The sequence below is a fragment of the Anas platyrhynchos genome, chromosome 6, assembly GCF_047663525.1.
Source record: "Anas platyrhynchos isolate ZD024472 breed Pekin duck chromosome 6, IASCAAS_PekinDuck_T2T, whole genome shotgun sequence".
In the NCBI taxonomy this organism is placed as follows: domain Eukaryota; kingdom Metazoa; phylum Chordata; class Aves; order Anseriformes; family Anatidae; genus Anas; species Anas platyrhynchos.
The window spans coordinates 34996357-35014508 of record NC_092592.1 but is presented as its reverse complement, the minus strand read 5'-3'; the positions used below and the strand labels follow the sequence as shown (position 1 = coordinate 35014508).

General features: G+C 36.6%; 1 protein-coding gene across 2 annotated transcripts; it reads left to right on the top strand.

Moving 5' to 3' along the window:
* The first annotated feature begins 279 nt into the window (after positions 1-279).
* On the top strand, positions 280-16822 carry FAM204A (family with sequence similarity 204 member A). Of its 2 annotated transcripts, none has more exons than XM_027460323.3 (8): positions 280-423; positions 907-1221; positions 2156-2246; positions 2745-2781; positions 3228-3330; positions 4918-5007; positions 15820-15926; positions 16262-16822. In XM_027460323.3, the coding sequence occupies exons 2-8, from the start codon at positions 970-972 to the stop codon at positions 16311-16313; spliced, it is 732 nt and encodes a 243-aa protein (XP_027316124.2). In that variant the 5' UTR covers positions 280-423; positions 907-969; the 3' UTR covers positions 16314-16822. The 2 variants fall into 2 exon arrangements, with proteins under 2 accessions (XP_027316124.2, XP_005021174.3); XM_005021117.5 differs by lacking the exon at positions 280-423 and adding an exon at positions 472-649.
* Positions 16823-18152: the final 1330 nt, after the last annotated feature.

Below are 18152 nucleotides of genomic sequence, written 5' to 3'. Positions count from 1 at the left end.
TGGACGTGGTGCTTGGGGACAGGGTTTAGTGGCGACATTGGTGGTAGGGGGTGGTTGGACCAGATGGTCTTGAAGGGCTTTTCCAACCCTGATGGTTCTGTGGTTCTATGATTTTATTCCAAGGTTTAGTGTTTGAACAGATTCCACACTTCTGTCACAGCCAGGATTGCTGGAACAACCAGCTTTCCGTGCAAGCACCGCCGATAAGCCCGACAGAGGCACCCGCGCTGCACGTTTGGGGACAGCGGGACCGCCCCGGGGCCCTGTGACCGAAGCGCCCTCGCCTCGTCCCAGGCCCTAGGCCCGCGCACCCACGGTTGCCATGGAGACCCGCGCGGGGGCAGCAAAGCTCCCGTTGATTGGCTGCGGGGCAGGGCCCAATCGGCGGGCGGGGTGTTGCGAGGGTGTTAAGATGGCGGCCAGGTAAACACGGCTGGAGGCGGCTGCGGGGGCTGAGGGGCGGCCGTGAGGGGAGGCGGCCGGGGGGGCCCGGCCTTGCACGGCCCAGCTCGGCCCTGCACGGCCGGTGGGGACACGGGGCGAGGGGCTGCGGCCACCGGGAGGCGGTGGCGTGGAGTGGAGAAGGGCTGCGTGTGCGCCCCGGCGGGCTGGGGGTGTTGTTGTGGAAGCTGCGGTAAACAAAGCCCTGGTGAGAAGGCGTTAAGGAGGGGGGGGGGGGGGGAGGAGAGAAAATAACAAAATAACAGCGTTATGGTCGTAATGGCGTTAGTTTGTGTGCTGAAATCCTCTGCGTGACTCCTCTCTCAAATAGTGTTAGCTTTGTAGTGAGCTTCTCTGAAACACCTGATGTTAGTTACTTTTCTCAAGGGAAATTAAATTTTTTTCTGGTATGTTCTGCTGTTCCTGATCCCTCTGTGAGCTGATTGTGGATTTATCTCACAACAGGTCCGCTCATGTGGCTCCTCGCGTCTTTGAGATGATTTGGAGTGGCCCTGTTTAAACTGGAAGATGTGGAGTGGGCTCTTGCCTCCAGGTGTGAATGAAAGTGATGTTGACTTGTCTTCGGATGATGGAGATGAATTGTGTTGTTCCCCTTCGAAGGAAGATGCAAACGAAGATACTGAAAGAGTTCAGCTTCCTGAACAGCAGGAGAATGGACCTGAAAGCAGTGCCACCAGTGAATCGCTTCTGACCTCTGTGCCGGATGGAGAAAACACATCTGAAACGCGACCTCATGGAGTTTCTTTAGATATGTGGAATGTGGGTATCTGAGCATGCTCTGGATGTTTGGAACTATGCTACCAGTTGAATGGCCACTTTTAAAATTAAAATAACTCCAATTTGGGTATTTTAGGTAGTTACACGCAGAAAGAAATAAAATATGATCAAAGTGTGGTCGCCTTACTATACCTTAATTTTTTCCAAGGAGGGTGGACAGGAATTTAGTTAAGAGTTTAATGTAATTTCTGTTTCCTAGTGCAGTGGTAATTAAAAGCATTGCAGGGAAGTCTTTGTGTAGCCATGCAATTATACAGGACTTGTGTTAATGGTAGTGTATGGGCTCAGAGCTTCATTTTTTGTGTTAGTAAGGAATTACAGCTAAGCATTTTTGTTGCTGTGCTGATAACTTATACCTGTGAAGTAGACCTGTACCCTTCTGCTTTCTGTAGGGCCTGGGTGCAAGTGTTAAGACTCCTACTTGCTTATACCCTCCTTTTATTCCCATTGTATGTAAAGACTTAAAAGATTAAATATAAACAAAGCAGTCTGTGTTTCAGCCTTTTGAATCAAAATAAAAATTGGAAGAAACTAGCTGCTGTCCTCCATCCATCTGTGTAATTAGTCTGATGTGCAAGGAATATGCTATTTAGAATCCTTAAATTCTAAAATACCATTTATGTGATAATAAAACAGTGAATAGCTCAAGAGCACACAACCATCAGAACTGTATTCAGTGTCATGTTTCATGGGAAATAGAAGTGATAAAACACCAGAGGCGATTCTCGTTTAACACTGTCAGAGTTGGATGCTCTCAGTGCATACGTTTTAGTGTAATAGATGCAGGAAGTACTGTGGACACATGAAATATTGGGACAGCATTTCTCAGTGTATTATGCAACTTTAAAAAAAAATAATTAGGAAAAGAGAATTAAAGAAAGAAAAAGCTGATTCTTGCCTCTCCTTACTCTTGTAGAAATTTCTGGAGCTTCAGAAGAAAAACCGTGAAATGAAAATGCAAGCAAGTCAGGAAAACAAAGGCCGAAAAAGAAAGCGTGGCAGAAAAGGTGTTTATATAATCCCAGAATTTATTTCTCTCAAAATGGAGTTGCTATCCAAGTACGCTGGAAGTGCATTTTTATTTTTACCACGAGTAGAATGCCTTAATAGATGCCTTGTGTTATCTGGGACTTTATTTCGCTGGCTGCTGTGCTTCACTTCCAAGACTAGGTTGTAAAATGCTACTTAAAGTTCAGGTAATATGTTTCTCTTCAAAAAGAAGGTAGAACTCCTATTTCAGTCAATGCTGGCTTAAAATGGCTAGGCATATTTCAGTAGTTCTATAACATTGTTTTGTGTATTCTGATTAGAGCTCCCCACAAGTGTTGGAGGAGGTTCTTCATATGAAAGCCTGACAGTGGAGTGATTTAAATCCACATGGTCATTGGGAATGGATCCTAGTGCGTTGACCTTCTAAAGGAAATGTGACTTATTAGTAATCTGTTAACTTTGTTGGGTGCTATAGGGTATTACTATGTAATGCTGGATTTCTTTTTCTTTCCTAGAAAAACTGAAAAAGAACCCTAACGAAGTGACTAAGAGGTATAACCAGGTCAATGTGATTATCTGAGGTCTGTTTTTAATATCAGGCAAAACTGGTGAAAAGCTTGACCACATGCATAGCCAAATGGAGTGTCATGGAAAATATCTGCTGAAGTTGCTTGGTGTCTGTCACACAGGCTCAATTTGATCCCAATTGAGTTTATTGCTTGATTTAAAACCAACACAATTGGTTATTTAATGCAACTTACAAAGAACTTATTGTTATTCTCTATAGTGTTTGGCATATAATTGCGTACAAGCTTGCTTTCAAGATTGTGACATTGCAATTACAGAGGGAAAGGAGTAATTTCACTTGCATTAAAAACTGTCAGTGGGTGAAAAGGGTTTGTCTGCCAAATAGAAGAATTTCTTTTGGTTTTGAAAAGAGCATTACAAGTTGTGGGAAGCAAACTGGTTATATTCATGTTTATTTTCTGGGATTTTAGTGTTCAACAGTTGGCCTGTGAAGACCATTGGAAAGAACTTACACAGTATTTTGGAATCAATGATAGATTTGAATCACCTGTGGATAGCAGGGCTCCACAAAAGGTAATTACTGTTACAAAAGCAATGTCCTCTTCTACTTGGTAGGAAAAAAAAGAGTCAGTGTTAACTGAGATAAAAGCAAAACTGAATGTAATTGAAAGTAAGCAAATGATCAAGTTGTTATGAGGAAAAAAAATTTGTGAATTTTGTTCTAGGTTTCACATAAATTGTACTTTGATCAAAAGGTTGCTGTGCGTTCTTCTGGGACAATATTCATGCCTATTTTCCTGTTTGATTTTGTATTCTGTTCTTTATGAGAGGCAAAAGACTTGATCTGCATTGTCTGAATATAGTAACTTTCTTTTTTTTTTAATCATGCTTTAACTTCAAAATGTGTCAAGTCAGCCTTTAGTTGAAACCAGCAGCTCTTGGAATTAGACAACTGAATCTGTCATCTAGTTTCACTGGATTTACAACACATTCTGTTCATAAATATTACTATAGAGCTAATCATATTTGAAGTAATTGCTACAATATAACAGACAAGTTACAAATGCATTATATCTTGAGTTTCTTCTGTAGTTTTTCATTTGCATAATGTAAATGTCTACATTGACACTGACATTGAGCTCTGTCTGAGCTCTTAGTGGGCGTTTGCTTGTCATTAAACTGTTCAGGCTAGTTCTGGAATAAGGCCCAAAGAGTTAACATGCAGCTGCTGTCCATGTAAGTTAAGAGACTTAATTGCTAGCACAATGTCTCATAAATTTCAGAAAAGGCATCTAACAACTAGATATCACTGCAACTTTCAGTTGTACATTCCTTTAACTTCCACCTGAATAATTAAGAGTGGTATTTGTGGATATTGCAGGTATTTGCAGTTTCTCAATAGTTGTTTCTTTCTATTTTTTTTTTTAAAGTATATGTTTTGAAACCATTCAAAGTGTTTTCTTTAGCATCATTACTATTTACTTCTAGTGAGGCTATAAACTGTGTATTGTGATGAATGAGTGATTTTCTGTGAAATTCTGAAGTTTCCAATTATAGTTTCTGTTAAATGTTTTATTGTTGCTTTATATGTAAAAGTCATTTCATGAGTTGTTCTGATCGTAAAGGTTGAATTTTGAAGCATTTCCTCAGTCTTCCATGGGATAGCTAGAATTCTGAATGTGTTAGTATTGTGGAGTGGCACAATGCCAGAACTCAGTTTTTGGGTAAAGATAAGATCTTAGAACTGTAACGATACAGTGGTAATTGCCATTCTTCATGTTACCTGACACATATATTTCACATTTTGTTTAGAAAGCTCCAGGGATGGAAGAGATAAGCCAGATCTTCAGATGAATTTTATTGTGACAGGCATAAACTAGTCCGTGTAATTTTTTTTAACCCACAGTATTATCCTGCACATAAGATGGAACTAATGCAATGATTTGTGCTCAGGCAGCCTTTCGGTGAATTCTTAGTTGTGCTGTCCATTACAATACATAGACAAAGTGATTTGTGTTGCGTAGAAATTACAGGTTTATGTACCGTCTTAAAATGAAGAATTTTATTAAAATATTTTTTTAAAAAAATCCTTTCTTTCTCTCTTTTAGACATATTATTTCTGTTTATTTCCCCTAAAGGTATTTACTTCTCTTTTTCTAGTCTGGCCTTGAACTTAGCATAGAGAAATCTGTGGCTGAAGGTGACATTGATAAAGCTGAGGAGCTGAGTGATAGATTAGCCATTCGTGAGGTAAGTGGACTATTACCAAAAGCTTTTAGGAAAAAATCAATTTTGTACATCTGTGTTTAAAAAAAAAGTTTTAACTAAAATAGCTTTGAATGTTGTTTAGGGCATCTTGTCTTAACCAGATTTTTTTCAGTGATTCAGGTATTTTGCTGCTGATTTAGTAAAGGTTGCCAACTTGTATAACAATTGTATAACAATTAAAAATACAACCATACAACCACAAATATTCCCAAGTAACCTTACCTTGAAGCCTTGATAAAGACTCTGCAAGTTAGAGTCATTACTAACTAGCGATCTGTATTGAGCTTTTGATTTCTCTGCACATTGCAAGCCAAAAAAATAGGGGTACGACATTCCCTTCCTGTCAGTTCCCCATGCATCAGGTTATTCTCTGCATTGCCTCCAAAAGCTTGGTAAGCGGGGCAAAAGATAAGATTGAGGAAGTTTAGAGCACGATCTATCCAAATAAGGGCAGATTCACCTAAGGTGATGATGGTCAGTGCTTTTTTTAATTCCTATGTCTTTAGGAGTTGGTGGCAGGAAGAATTTTAAAGAAGAATGGAAGCAAATAAATGCTAAATGTCTTTCTGTAGCTTTAGAGTGATTTTCATAGAATGAATGGATATTTTTTTATTTAAAAGCTAAAATTTTTGAGTATAAATGTATATCTCCAAATAAATCCAGGTGAGAGAAATGCCATTTTCCTGAAGAGACTGTCTTGTTAGTTGATGTATTTGAGTAATTTTATGATAGTTTTTTGTCTGCTTGCTGCAAAAAAAAAAAAAAAAAAAAAAAAAAAAAGATACTTTAAACTTGCATGTAGTGCTGCATAAGTACTTAACCTGTTAAGGAATCACAAACCTGTGGAAATGGAGATATCAAAGGGAAACAGTTTTATTGGTGCGTTGGTAGCAGCAATAGAAGTACGTCACTGTAATCCATCTAGGCTGTTGTGCCCACTGCAATCTGTGCATAGCGGAGAAAGTTTGAAGGAAAAAAAAATGAGGGTAAAAATATAGTTAGAATAGTTTTGAAGATAAGTGAGGAAAAAAATCCTAAATGTAATGCTGTTTGAGGTGAGTGGAAGAGATATCTTTTAAGTCACCTGATTTATATAATTTGAACAAGGGCTTTGCATTCTTTCATCTACCTTGCACACTGTTCTATGTTCACAGAAGTAATTTTGTCCTCACTGCATATACCTGCCAAATACAAAGATATTAGAAAAGCATTTAAAAAGGCATTCTGAATGCTTCTCATTATCATAGAAATACTTGGTGTTTCAGTTAATCTTCAATGTAAAAATTTGTTTTAATGCCATATAATAAAATACTGTGATGACCTTAAAAAAGAGAGAGCTTTTTTAACGAGAAATGCAGTTCTCTGGGTTCCGTAAATACAGTTAGGTAAGACTAACTTCCTCTGTGCGTGTTCTTATACATTCGTTAGAAACTGCTACACTTAGTCACTCAGGGCAGTTTTTAATTACAAGACTCAACCTTTTTTACCTGTGATCACAGAACCTCACTGCGCAAATAATAACAGCTCCTGACAGGGATAGAAACATAGCCTAATGTTCCCTTTAAGCCCAGCTACCTTCTCATGGTGATACTTTTATATTACCTTTTGTGTACAGCATTAAGCACTCTTGCTGTTCTCCTTCACAAATGTCATTATTCCATCTACTCTAAAGTGGGTAGAGTATCATAATCAATAAAACATACTGAGGTTCTAGTGCAAGTTGTTTGACTATAAAAACAAATTAATGTAAGAAGTTTTAAGGTTTTGTAATATTTATGATAAACTATTATCTGATTTTGGTAGCCACGGGATTGTACAACATCTAGCATATCCCAGGTGCTACAGCAATATAATATTATTTGTGGAACATTAACTCCAAATTGTTGACTTTCAAATATTAGCATGTTGTAATTCTGAAAACAAAATGCTTGAAGCGTTATTAGTATTCACAGCCTTGACTTGGTTTTGGTTAAGTGGGTTTATCTGAATAAATAGCATGCTGGAAGAAGGAAAACTCAAATGACTCTGACTTGATCTCATGAGGAGTTCTGTGAAGGCAGAAACTCAGTGAATTCACTGGGGTTCTCTGCTAGTTTAAAGATGTGCTGTGTAGCCTGCTGCAAGATTTTATTTTTCTGTGTGATCTTAAGAGCCTGTATTTTATGTTGTTTAGTGGATCTTTTAAAGTACTTCTTATTTGAAGGAGATCCTTCTAACAGTGGCTAATTCTGATTCAATGAAGAGCTGTAGGAAAGGATTCAATTATGGGAGAGGCTGATTAAAACATTGTTTTGTTCACAAGAACAATTAATAAAATATCTTTTGTATTGTGCAGTATTGATTCAGTCATAACTTTCCTCCTCTCTTTGCAATTTAGAGAAATACAACATTTAAAAGTCATTTTACAAAATAAGTCTAAGAACTGATTTCAGTTAATTTTTAGAGCATGGGGTTATTTGTGGTTTTAACTTCCAAATGCAACACAACACTGAGCAAGTCAGGCATGGAACTGTACGATGACTGTATTGAAGTACAACACTACTGTAGTCTAGAGCAATAAGTGGATGAATTATTGTTCTTTTATCTCAACCTCATCTTTTTATGTATGGCTTTCATTTTTCTTGAGCAATGTTGCAGGGTTATGGGTATGTATGTGAGAAATAGCTGCCTTCCGTTTGGGGGTACAGCCCCCCTTGTAGCCATGTGAGAAAATGTTCAGTGGGTAGGTGTTCTTTTTGAAATCAGGTGTATGGGTTTTTAATCGGCACCATTTTCTTTTGCAAGAAGCAGTGACTGGAACCTGCTGATAAAGCTTTTGCTTTGAGGCACAGATCCCAGAGTTCTTAAAGCCGTTTCCTGCCTTAATAAGTGAAACTAATTTTTGATGTATAACATTTATAAGCCTGTGAAACTGATAGGGCAGCTTCAGTATTTAGAAAAATGAAGCCAAAAATAAACAGATGACTGAGAATGGGCAGGAGAAACATGTCCTGAAAAGCAAAGGAATGCCAAAATGATGCTGTCAATATGCTATCATTATGACATGGTGGAAAAAGTGTTCTTTTTTTAAATCAGATTCCCTTAAAATCAGTGATGATTTCGGCAATATGCATAATCTAGCAGCTGTGAGCAAATCACTGAAACGTATATCCTTAAAACCTGAATGATGCTGCTTCAAGATTTTGGATGTTTTGGTTTCCAAGTGGTACTTATTGCAGGTTCCTTAAGGAGGATGTTACTGTACTTCTGTAAATGAGGCTTTGGGCTATATGTTATTTGTTGCTTTCTTCTGCTTTGTCAAACACACCCAAATGCTGACTTCAAAACAAAGTGTCTTCACTTAGTAGCACTCAAGATTTTCAACTGTGGGAGGCTAGAAGTTACAACTTGGCTGCCTTGGCTAACACACTTCTATTAAAAAAAAGAATTGTACTTCTATGATGATGATAGTCTGTCCTCTTGGCTAACCTCACTGCAAAGTATTACCCCGTGTTTCCTGTTGTCCACCCATTTGGTGGACTGCAAAAGTGACCCCCCGTTAGTTTGGATGTTATCAAGCTAGCGGATACCTTTAACTACAGGAGCCTGGGCCATCCCCACAGTGTGTCCTCTTCTGAGACACTCTGCTTTGGTGAGGAGTTACAGTGGTCTTGAAATTCTTGAATGCATTATTTATGAGTGGAATTATTCCTGAAAGAGCATGGGTACGACTGCATTTACGCTGTGTGGAATAACTTGGTCCACCAGTAACCCCCTGCTTCTTCGGCTAGACTGCTTCCAGAACCTGGTCTAGTTTTGAGCGTTTCTGTGCTGTGGTGCAGGTACAGCACATAAGATCAGCTTCTTTGATGGATTTTTGTTGAGCATCCACGTAATGCAGGTGGGTCGTGCTGCTTAGTCATAATCCACTATGGGTTTTTAAACATACTGCTAGAGTGGAAATGCTTCCTGTAATGCCTATATCATAACACTATTAGTAGTAAATAACTAGCAATCCAGCACAGTACGTGTGACAACATGCACAGTTAAGGTTCAGTATTATAAGCTGGTTGCTATTACCTTTTTTTATATTGTAAAAAGCCAGGGCTTTCTGCTTTTAAAGTTCTCCTTTTTAAATGGGGAATGGCATACCTAAAGCTCTAGTTTGAACACTGCATTTAATTACAACTTGTTTAATTTGAGAGAGATCAAGAGAAATGGTAATAGTAATATAGGAGTTGACCAAAAATCCTGAACCTGGTAGAATGAGATTTGTAGTGACATTGAAGTTTATGTATGTTTAGCTGAATTACAATAAAAATGTCTTTCTTGGGAATACTCTAGGGTAGGCTAACTGAGATTCAGTGGTAGCAAGCACTTGAATGTGCATGTAGGTGGGACCAGATGCTTAGAATTATGTGGACTTTTCTAATACTTTCAAAAAAGCTTTTTGGAATATTATCTTCAGTTGTACTTGAATTGTTCTTACAGTATTTGTGAGAATTTGTCCAGATACTTTTTAAGAATTAAAGTTGAGTAGTTAGAGCTCAGTGGCTTTGTAGTGTGAGGTGTTTATCCTTTTGAGTAAAGACAGTATCTGGAGATGCTTGGTAATTTTACTTTCCTGTAAATTGACTTCACTTTGAAGTGATACCTTGTAAAGTTCTGTTCCTTGTTCAACCAAGTAACTCTTCAAACATTTGCCCTATATCCCCAACCTATAGACCTGAAAATATTTTCCAGGCTTTTTTCTCCAGAGCAGGAGTTGTTCTTTGTGCTTTTTTGACTCAAGTTATTGTGCGGGGTCTCAAGAAGCAGCATGCAGATTTCTTGTGGCTTTGATATTCTGAGAACTAATCTGTCTAAACCTCGGAGTTTGCATTTGGCTTGTGGTTTTTGTGTTGCTGCCTGGTAGGTAGGTGCCATATTGTCTAAGAGCATGTTAGCCTGGGGACTGTAACTTGAACACCATAAAATCTTGACCATGTTAGATTTACCTGTCAAAAAGAACTTTAGAAATATTTTGTAATTTGGCATGCTGAATTGCAGAAGTAGTTGTCAATCTCTAAAGAGCGCAGGCTTTTAGACAGTGCTGTTTCTGTGTACTTAGCTTGTGACTTCTGGCATTTCGGTGAAAGATTTTTTTTAAATGCTCCGATTTACAAGGAAAGTATGGTATTGTAGTCAAGTTTAAATGAAAGATCTGTATCGTAATTGACCAAATTAATTAGCTATTCACTGGCACATCATTCTCATGTTACAGCACAATGGGTTTTGCTGTTGTCTTCAAAACGTGTGTTGATCAATTTTCACCATTTTCTAGTGTTCAAATTACTGTGGTTTGTAGTAACTTCAGCCATATCATTTAGAATGGGAAGTGCACAAACAAGGTTGTGTGTCAAAACCATCAAGACAGATTCTGTAAGCTGTTGCTGTCGTATTGAAAATCTGGGTAGGATATGGATGATCATGAGCTTGTACAGAGCTGTTTCAAACAACTTGCAGGGCTGGATGAGTTGGCTGCTCTTGCTTTGGTCTCACAGTTTCATTCCTAAATTCTGTGCAGCTTTCACAGTCTATCGTGGTGCTTTTAGGTACCTGAAGAGATTGATACAGTTTTATACAGAATGCAACCAAGCACCAATTAACTTGGAAGTCTTGCCAGTTGAAGGACTTGGGGGGGGTGGGAGGGGGAGAATTTATTTTTTAATCTGTGAGGGATTTTATTTCTAACACTTAGCAGAGGTGCTTCCAAATATCTCTCTTCATTGAGGTTGTTTTCTTTTAACCTTTGGAACATGGCAGGGTTATCACCTAGAATTACATTCTTCTGCTTCCTTAATTATGTATATCTTTTCCTTAACAAACCTTAAAAAAAGATTTCAGATGTTACAAGTCTAATTAAAGAGACAGACAAAGCACAGTTTATACTGTAGATTTTTTCTGCAGTTCAATTAATCAGCATGTTTTCTCTTTTAATTAAAACCATTTTAGTAAATTAAAGCCCACAGCAAAACACATATATAATTTGTTTGTAATTAGCTCTTAATTGGTGGTAGTTGAAGCTTAGCACCCTTGGTTTCTTTCTTCATGATTGCCATTTTATTAGCAGCCAGTCATTAATTAATCTTTTTTTCTAATTAGCTTATAAAACTGTTGATGGCACATTATTGTAAATGTGATTTTAAGTTCAAAGCTTGTTAATAAGCTTTCTTACTTAGAAGAACAGAGATAAAGAAATTGCTGAAAACAGTACTACAGTTCTTTTTTTAAAACTGCCTTTCTTATAAGGGGGCTGTGTAAAGCATCTAACAGCTTATAGTTAATTTTTTAATGCTGTGTTTTCTCATGAATGGAAGAAGTTACTAGCATTTAAATGTTTAAATCTAGAGAAGAGCTTAATGGTATAACAGTGTTCTGTCCTTGCCCCATTACTGTGTCATCCAAATATAATTTGATGTTGTAATACACAGCATAAAAATACAACAAAGGTATTACAAAGTATTTTACAGTGGAAGTTGAGCACATCATTGAAAGGGGACAATTTTCACTGCAAAATCCACTCGGTATTCTTGTTTGCTTTATATATTTTATATACGTCAGCAATGGATAACATTCCATAACATAAAAGGAGAAAATCATTGCTAAAGGCAAGCCTGAAATAACTAGATTCATATTTGATGAGGAACTGTAACACTGTATTAAAAGGCTGTTTGGCTTCTCTCCTATGATCATAGGATATTTCAGGACCTGTTTGAATACAGATGTTTTGTTACAGCTTCTGTGGGTTTAGCATTTTGTATGTCATACCTAAATATTTCTGAGCAGTTCTTGAATCTATCTGGCTCATTCAGCATTTGTATCACAGGGTGTTTTTTTAATGGAATATATTTACAGTGTAGTACTTGATGTTAAATGTCTTGATTTTTTTTTTAAAGGAAGTTTTCTGAAAGTTAGGTGCTGGTGCAACTTGACAAAAATGTTTACTCTTCTGCCGGAACTTTCCATACTATTTCAACTTCATCCATTTCTCTGCTTGTTTTAAAAGTGTTTTATGATGCTGTGCAAGAAACACTAGAAAGGGATAGCTGACAAGGAAAAAATTAAAAATTGGATAAAAAGTAAATGAATAATGTCATATTACTAAAAAGATGAGAGGCTAATTTGTGCCGACTTTTTGCTAATTTTGTTCAAGCCTCAAAATGAGGAGCTGTCACCCGTTCTGTGTAGCACTGATGACAGTGCCAATGATCCATGAAATAAGCTGCCGCTGGCTTTGTTCTGATAAGAATGAACAAATCTGCACAATGTACGGCTCCCAGAATCTCATTTTCATACTTGCATGCAGGCTAAAAGAAATAAGCTGTTTGCAGGCTTGATTAATCAGACATTTGAGGGTTTTTTGTCTCTTTGATCTCTTTCGTCTCCTAGGTAACTTGCTTGACATTAATGTTGAGCTTGAGTAAAGACAATCAGGAATTGTAGACCAAACTGATATAAAAATTAAAGACCTTAACACTTTAAGTACTCCAGTAATGGTTCCGCTTTACTTCAGAAAACATCTGTTTTCATTTAATTAAAGAACAAAAGAGAAAGGCATAAATATTTTTCATAGAGACCTGTTATTCCACAAAAAGTTAAAGTATGATAATTGGTATTTTTGAACAGTTCCAAGGCATTTATTTAGAAAGAAGCAAAGCTTCAGAAATGTGTTACAAGGTAACAATTTCAGATGAATAGAAATATTATGAAAAATAATGGATGAGGAATTTCTCACTTATGCTACATTAAACAGCTAGAGGAAGATACTCGACGTGATTATTGGTGAACTTGGAAATGGAAAGGTCTTCGCCCTGTTAGAAGCTAAGTTGTTTTATTTAGTTTGTCTTAAAAATATATATATTGTGTTACAAGGATGAACCATCATATCAGCTTTACTACCCAATATGATTTACACACTTTAAACCTGTAAAATTGAAAGGAATTTAAAAAAAAAAAAAGTGTCGCAGTGCGTTTGCTGGAGGTTATGCAGACGCTTTTACAAATCTTCCAAGTGGCTGTAAAGATGAATGCCTCAAGGGTCTAGCCAGGGCCCTGCTTTTCCAACCAGCTAAAGCCCTTATCTTAAATCCAAGCAAAGTACCATTAATCTTTTTGAAAGACCTTTTATGGCTTTTAATATATCCCAAATTAGAACATTTTACACCCTTGGTTCCTGAAATATGGTGATAAAAAGCCTTTAGAGCTTAATTTTCCTTACTGCGTGCTCTGACCAATTTGCAGTTCTTTGTGATAATGTTTAGACACCTTAATTAAAATGCAGCAAAATATTGGATGTTCTATATGGAAAATGCTGATACTTTGACTACACAAGAAATTGTTGTATATATTTTTATTCATGCTTTTTTACTTCTTTTAACATTGTAGTTTAGGGAGTTATCTGATGACCTGAAATGTTTTTTAATGTAAAACCCATTGACCAAGCTTTTATGGTTTTCTTCTGGGAGGGGCACTGAAGATGTATGTCTGGGTGTGGGTAGGAGCAGAAGACATTTAATCTGACTGAAATATTTGTGTTTATATGCAACATTTGTTTTCATGTCTTGCAAATTTGGCTCTGTGTAGCCTAGACATGGTAACATCATTGCTGCAAAATGCTTCAGCTTTTACTTCCACATACACTACAGAGGATCTTATTATCCCATTTTCTGTAGTTTTCAAAGATGGAAGAACTCATTCTGGCTTCCAAGAAATACAGATCAAAGGATTTTTTTTTTTCGCAGCACTTGTATAGATCTCAGTAGTGTATATCTGTATGTGAATAGTGTTCGGTAGATTCCTAGAATATATTTTGAGGGACAGGCCATTATTCATCATATAGTAAGAGTTCATTTTTAGCAAGCGTATTAGGAGGTAAAATGCAAATCAAAAATAATGAAGGCATGGTTCTGCGGATTCTCATGGACTTCAGCCATCAGATTAGTTTAAAATATAGAGCCTTTCTCATCAAGTAATCATTTTTCTAAATATTTTAAGTGAGTTTTCATAAGCATTCTTATAGTGAAAGTATAACAACATAAATAGTTGCACCTAAAAATCAAATGACGATAAGGAATGTTATCCTTTGTTAGGCTTTCACTTGCTATTTGGTGGTTCAGATGTTGACATTGAATTACAGTATTATTAATGCTCAGAAAATTACAGCTAACACAAGTTTTGAAATATCATTTTGTACATCTTGATGATTGCATAGGTGCATATTTATGACCCTATAACAAACACATGCATGAACTAGATTTAAAAAAAAAAAAAGGCTAGCATTAGTTGTTGTGCACAATTCCTTTTGGGGGGAAAAAGACTATGCTTTCCTATTAACCGTTTCTACTGCCAGTGCTTAAAGCCTCAAGCAATGCACAAAGTAATGTTTAATGCCTGATAGGTCTGCAGGCTTTCAAACTCTCCTGCAGAAAGTTTAAATTTTTGATTCATGAATGCTGAAAGGACCTTAAGGTAAATAGTTTGTAGTGATGAGGGAGATTTCTTTTTTGTGTGAACAAAGGTGATCTGGATATCAACCTACCTACAGGGTAGGTGTTAGGTGGGAGAATTGTAGATGTCAATACATCTACGTTCTTGAGCTGTCTCTTGTCTTATTTCAGTAAACCTTCTTTCAGAGTAAATTGGCTGCACAGGTGCAGCGGATTGTTGAAGTGTATTACCATGAATAATGGTTCTTTTACATGGGTCTCCCATGCTTCTCTTATTTAGTGGTTCCATGACTTTCAGGGGAAATCTTGAACATCCAAGTGTATGTTAGTTAACTGGAGGGCAGGAAAACCTGTTTGTTCACATCACAGCTAGTCACAGTTCTGGGTAAACGAATTGCTTGTTTGTCTTGGAGAAAAGCGGTAACTTCAGACTTCAAATTCTTTCATAATTTAGCTGCAAATAACATCCAAGTCATGATGGCAATTACAAAATGTAACTACAGCGAACAAGTTATGAATGCCGATAAAGGAAAATAATCTGGTCATAGTTTGTACCAGCCTTCTTCCATATTTTTTCATCTGCTCTATTCTTTTTTTCCCCCTCTTGTCATGCACTAATATGGACTTAATTCTCATGGTGTGAGTAAGATTACAGAAGTAAAATAGTGTTCACCTACAGCCTATTAGGACGTTATTTGGAAAGCACGCATATTATCACACTAATAATCTACGAGCTGGTAGTGTGAAGACTAAAAGCCAGATGGACTCTTAAGGACACAGTTTCATTTACTTCTTAGACTGATTGATGAAAACACAGCTACTGGCACTACTGGAAAATGCATGGTAGTGGCAGTTCACCTGAAAGGACAGTTGTATACAGGAAACTTTTCACATTGATAGGACCAGATGATATTTTACCACAATTGAGGTCTGGTTTTAACTGTGTTTTATAAAACAGACTGGTTTTAATAACTGTGAGAGGGAGGGTGTGTGTGTGTATATATATATTTGTGTGTATATTTAATTTAAAAATAAAAAAGGCCATAGTGGGAAAGGCATAGTTAGTGCCCTTTGCTTTTATCCTTCAAAATTAAGGAATTGAGTGAAAAGGATGGCTTGACACAGGATCCCACTCCTTTGTGTATTTCTCAAGAGACATTTTTGTCCATCTAATCTTACAGTACAGCATCAGCTTAATATTGGAAAGATATTTTAATATTTATTGACTTTTGGGAAACAATACCAGACCAAGTAATTTGTGAGGCTTACATTTCATATGAGCCATTTGCTTCTATTCAGTTTTCCTTTGTTCCTTTTTATGTCTTAGCTTGGTGTGAAAATTGCCAAAGCTGCCGCTTGCCGCAACTTTGTAAAAGCCAAACAAGAAGCAGAGGCTGCCCAAGAAGCTCGGAAGAAAAAGAAGCTTGCTTGGGGGTAAGTCATTTGAGTATGGAATTAAACATTTGTGGTTTCGTTGGCACTAAGTGTATGCAATACAATCTCAGTTGAATGTTTCCTTAGTTGAAATAGGCTTGTGTTAATCTTATTTGTTTAGTTTAACCTTGTGTCTTTTTTTTTTTTTCTTTTGAGCAGTGTGTAAGACTAAGGATGCTTTACCAGGATTAATGTATTGGTCATATGGTTAAATTACATTGTCTTTATTATGGTTTAAAAAATAAGTTTTGATTGTAATTATTGCTAAGAAATGGTTGAATACCTGAAGTGTTTGTGTTCACTATTCCTCACGATTTTTTTCTCCTCTGTTTCAGATTTGAAGCTAAGAAAAGATGGGAAACAAAAAGCAACATGGGATACATGTAATCCATTGTATTTTCATCAGGAGTTAAATACCTGGTTTTACTTGAAGAATCTTTGTGGGTGACTTTCTCAAATATAAACACAAAATTTAAAAATAAATAAAAACCACATAAATCCTAACACATCAAATTCCTTGTGTTTCAGTGCTGTTAAATTACAGTATCTTGTTATGTCACTCTTATAATGTAGCAAAAATGCTATCTAAACATAAGTGCTATGTTAACAGCATTTTTCTCCAAAATATAGAAATCTAAGGTACTGTAGGTACTGTATTGTAAAATGCATTTGGAGTCTGGAAGGGAGCTCTCTAAAGATGCAGTAAAATACTTCATCCAAATGTGTTCTCTGTGCTTCATTGCAGTTGCCATATACCTGTTCCATGGGTATAAGGAGAGGTATAAGGTTTTCTATGTTTTACCCTATGCTATACAGGCATAATGAAGTACTTTTTCTATGATTACTCGAGAGTTTAGGGTGGTGTTATGAGGCTGAATAAAGAAAAGAATACCTTACCTGTTTAAAGCTGTCCTTATTTATGTATTTATCAACTCTGTAAATGCAAACAGAAGTTGGCTGAAAAAGCCCATCCTCCCTCTACTGGGAGGATCTGGTACTATTCGTTATGTCCTGGTGCCATGTTTTTCAGAATGCTTCAAATTCCTATTATCCTTTCCTTTGCAAGAACTCAAGTTCTTAAAGTCCCAGTTTGAGTAGATCAAGTATAGAAACATATCTTCAAAAATATCTAAGATCTGTTATATTTTACAGTTAGCTGCACCCAAGAGACAAATACAGATTTTACTCCAAGTCAGATATTTTACAGATAAATAAAGATTTGAATGCTTTTAAGAATTATAGCAAGAATTGATGATGATGTTTCCACAAAATTGTTCTCAGTGAAAAGTAAAGACACATTCAGAACTAATAACTTTTCTCCCTGAAGCTCTTGCATATATGTTTAGTTACCACAATGCCTGAATTGAATTGGTAATGTAAATGTCAGTTATTGTTAACCAAGATTAATATGTTTCAGGCCAAAGGTATGGTATTAGCGTAATGGTGATTTACTGTGTAAGTACTTGAGGCTAAAACAACTTGCCAACAAATAGTAATTTGAAGTTTTACGGCATGAATTCGAAGAGGTTAGATTTGCAGTCTAACACGGAATAGTGCATTTTTGTTCATTAGCCCTCGGGATGTTTGATTTTTTTTTTTTTTTTTTTAGTAGAACATCATATTTCTTTCACAAAGATGAGAGTTTGCAATATGGTAATCTGCAGTTAGCTGTAATTAGTTATGATGACGGAGTTGAATACAATTGCCAGGACTGTAAATCAGGGGCTAAACAGGTTTCTGCAATAGAACATCATAAATCTCACACTATGGTTTACAAAATACATTAGCTTTAGAAACTGGTATGGAAGGAAGCAAGTGATACCTCTTAGTAAAATGTTTGCAAAGGTAGTTGTCTGCTTATTGTTGTAACCAAACTAGATAACACCATGAATGATATCCAGATTTTTCCTCATTGTCTATTTTTCCTCAGTCCAAAAGAAGATAGGTGTGTACAAAACATTCTTGTCTAAAACTTAACAGGCACTCTGCCCATAGTTTATTTTTTTTAAGCACTTGACAGATAGGTGTTGGATACAGCCGACCTTTCTACTTATGACATACTGAAAAGCAGAATGATGCTGATAACTTTGTGCTGAAAACATTAGTAGTATTCCATTATTTAAACACAGAAGTACTGTATATTAAGAATGTTCATACATCTGCTCATAGACAGTACTCTTAATAGTAACAGTTAATATATATTGGTCAAATAAAGATCTTCATCTA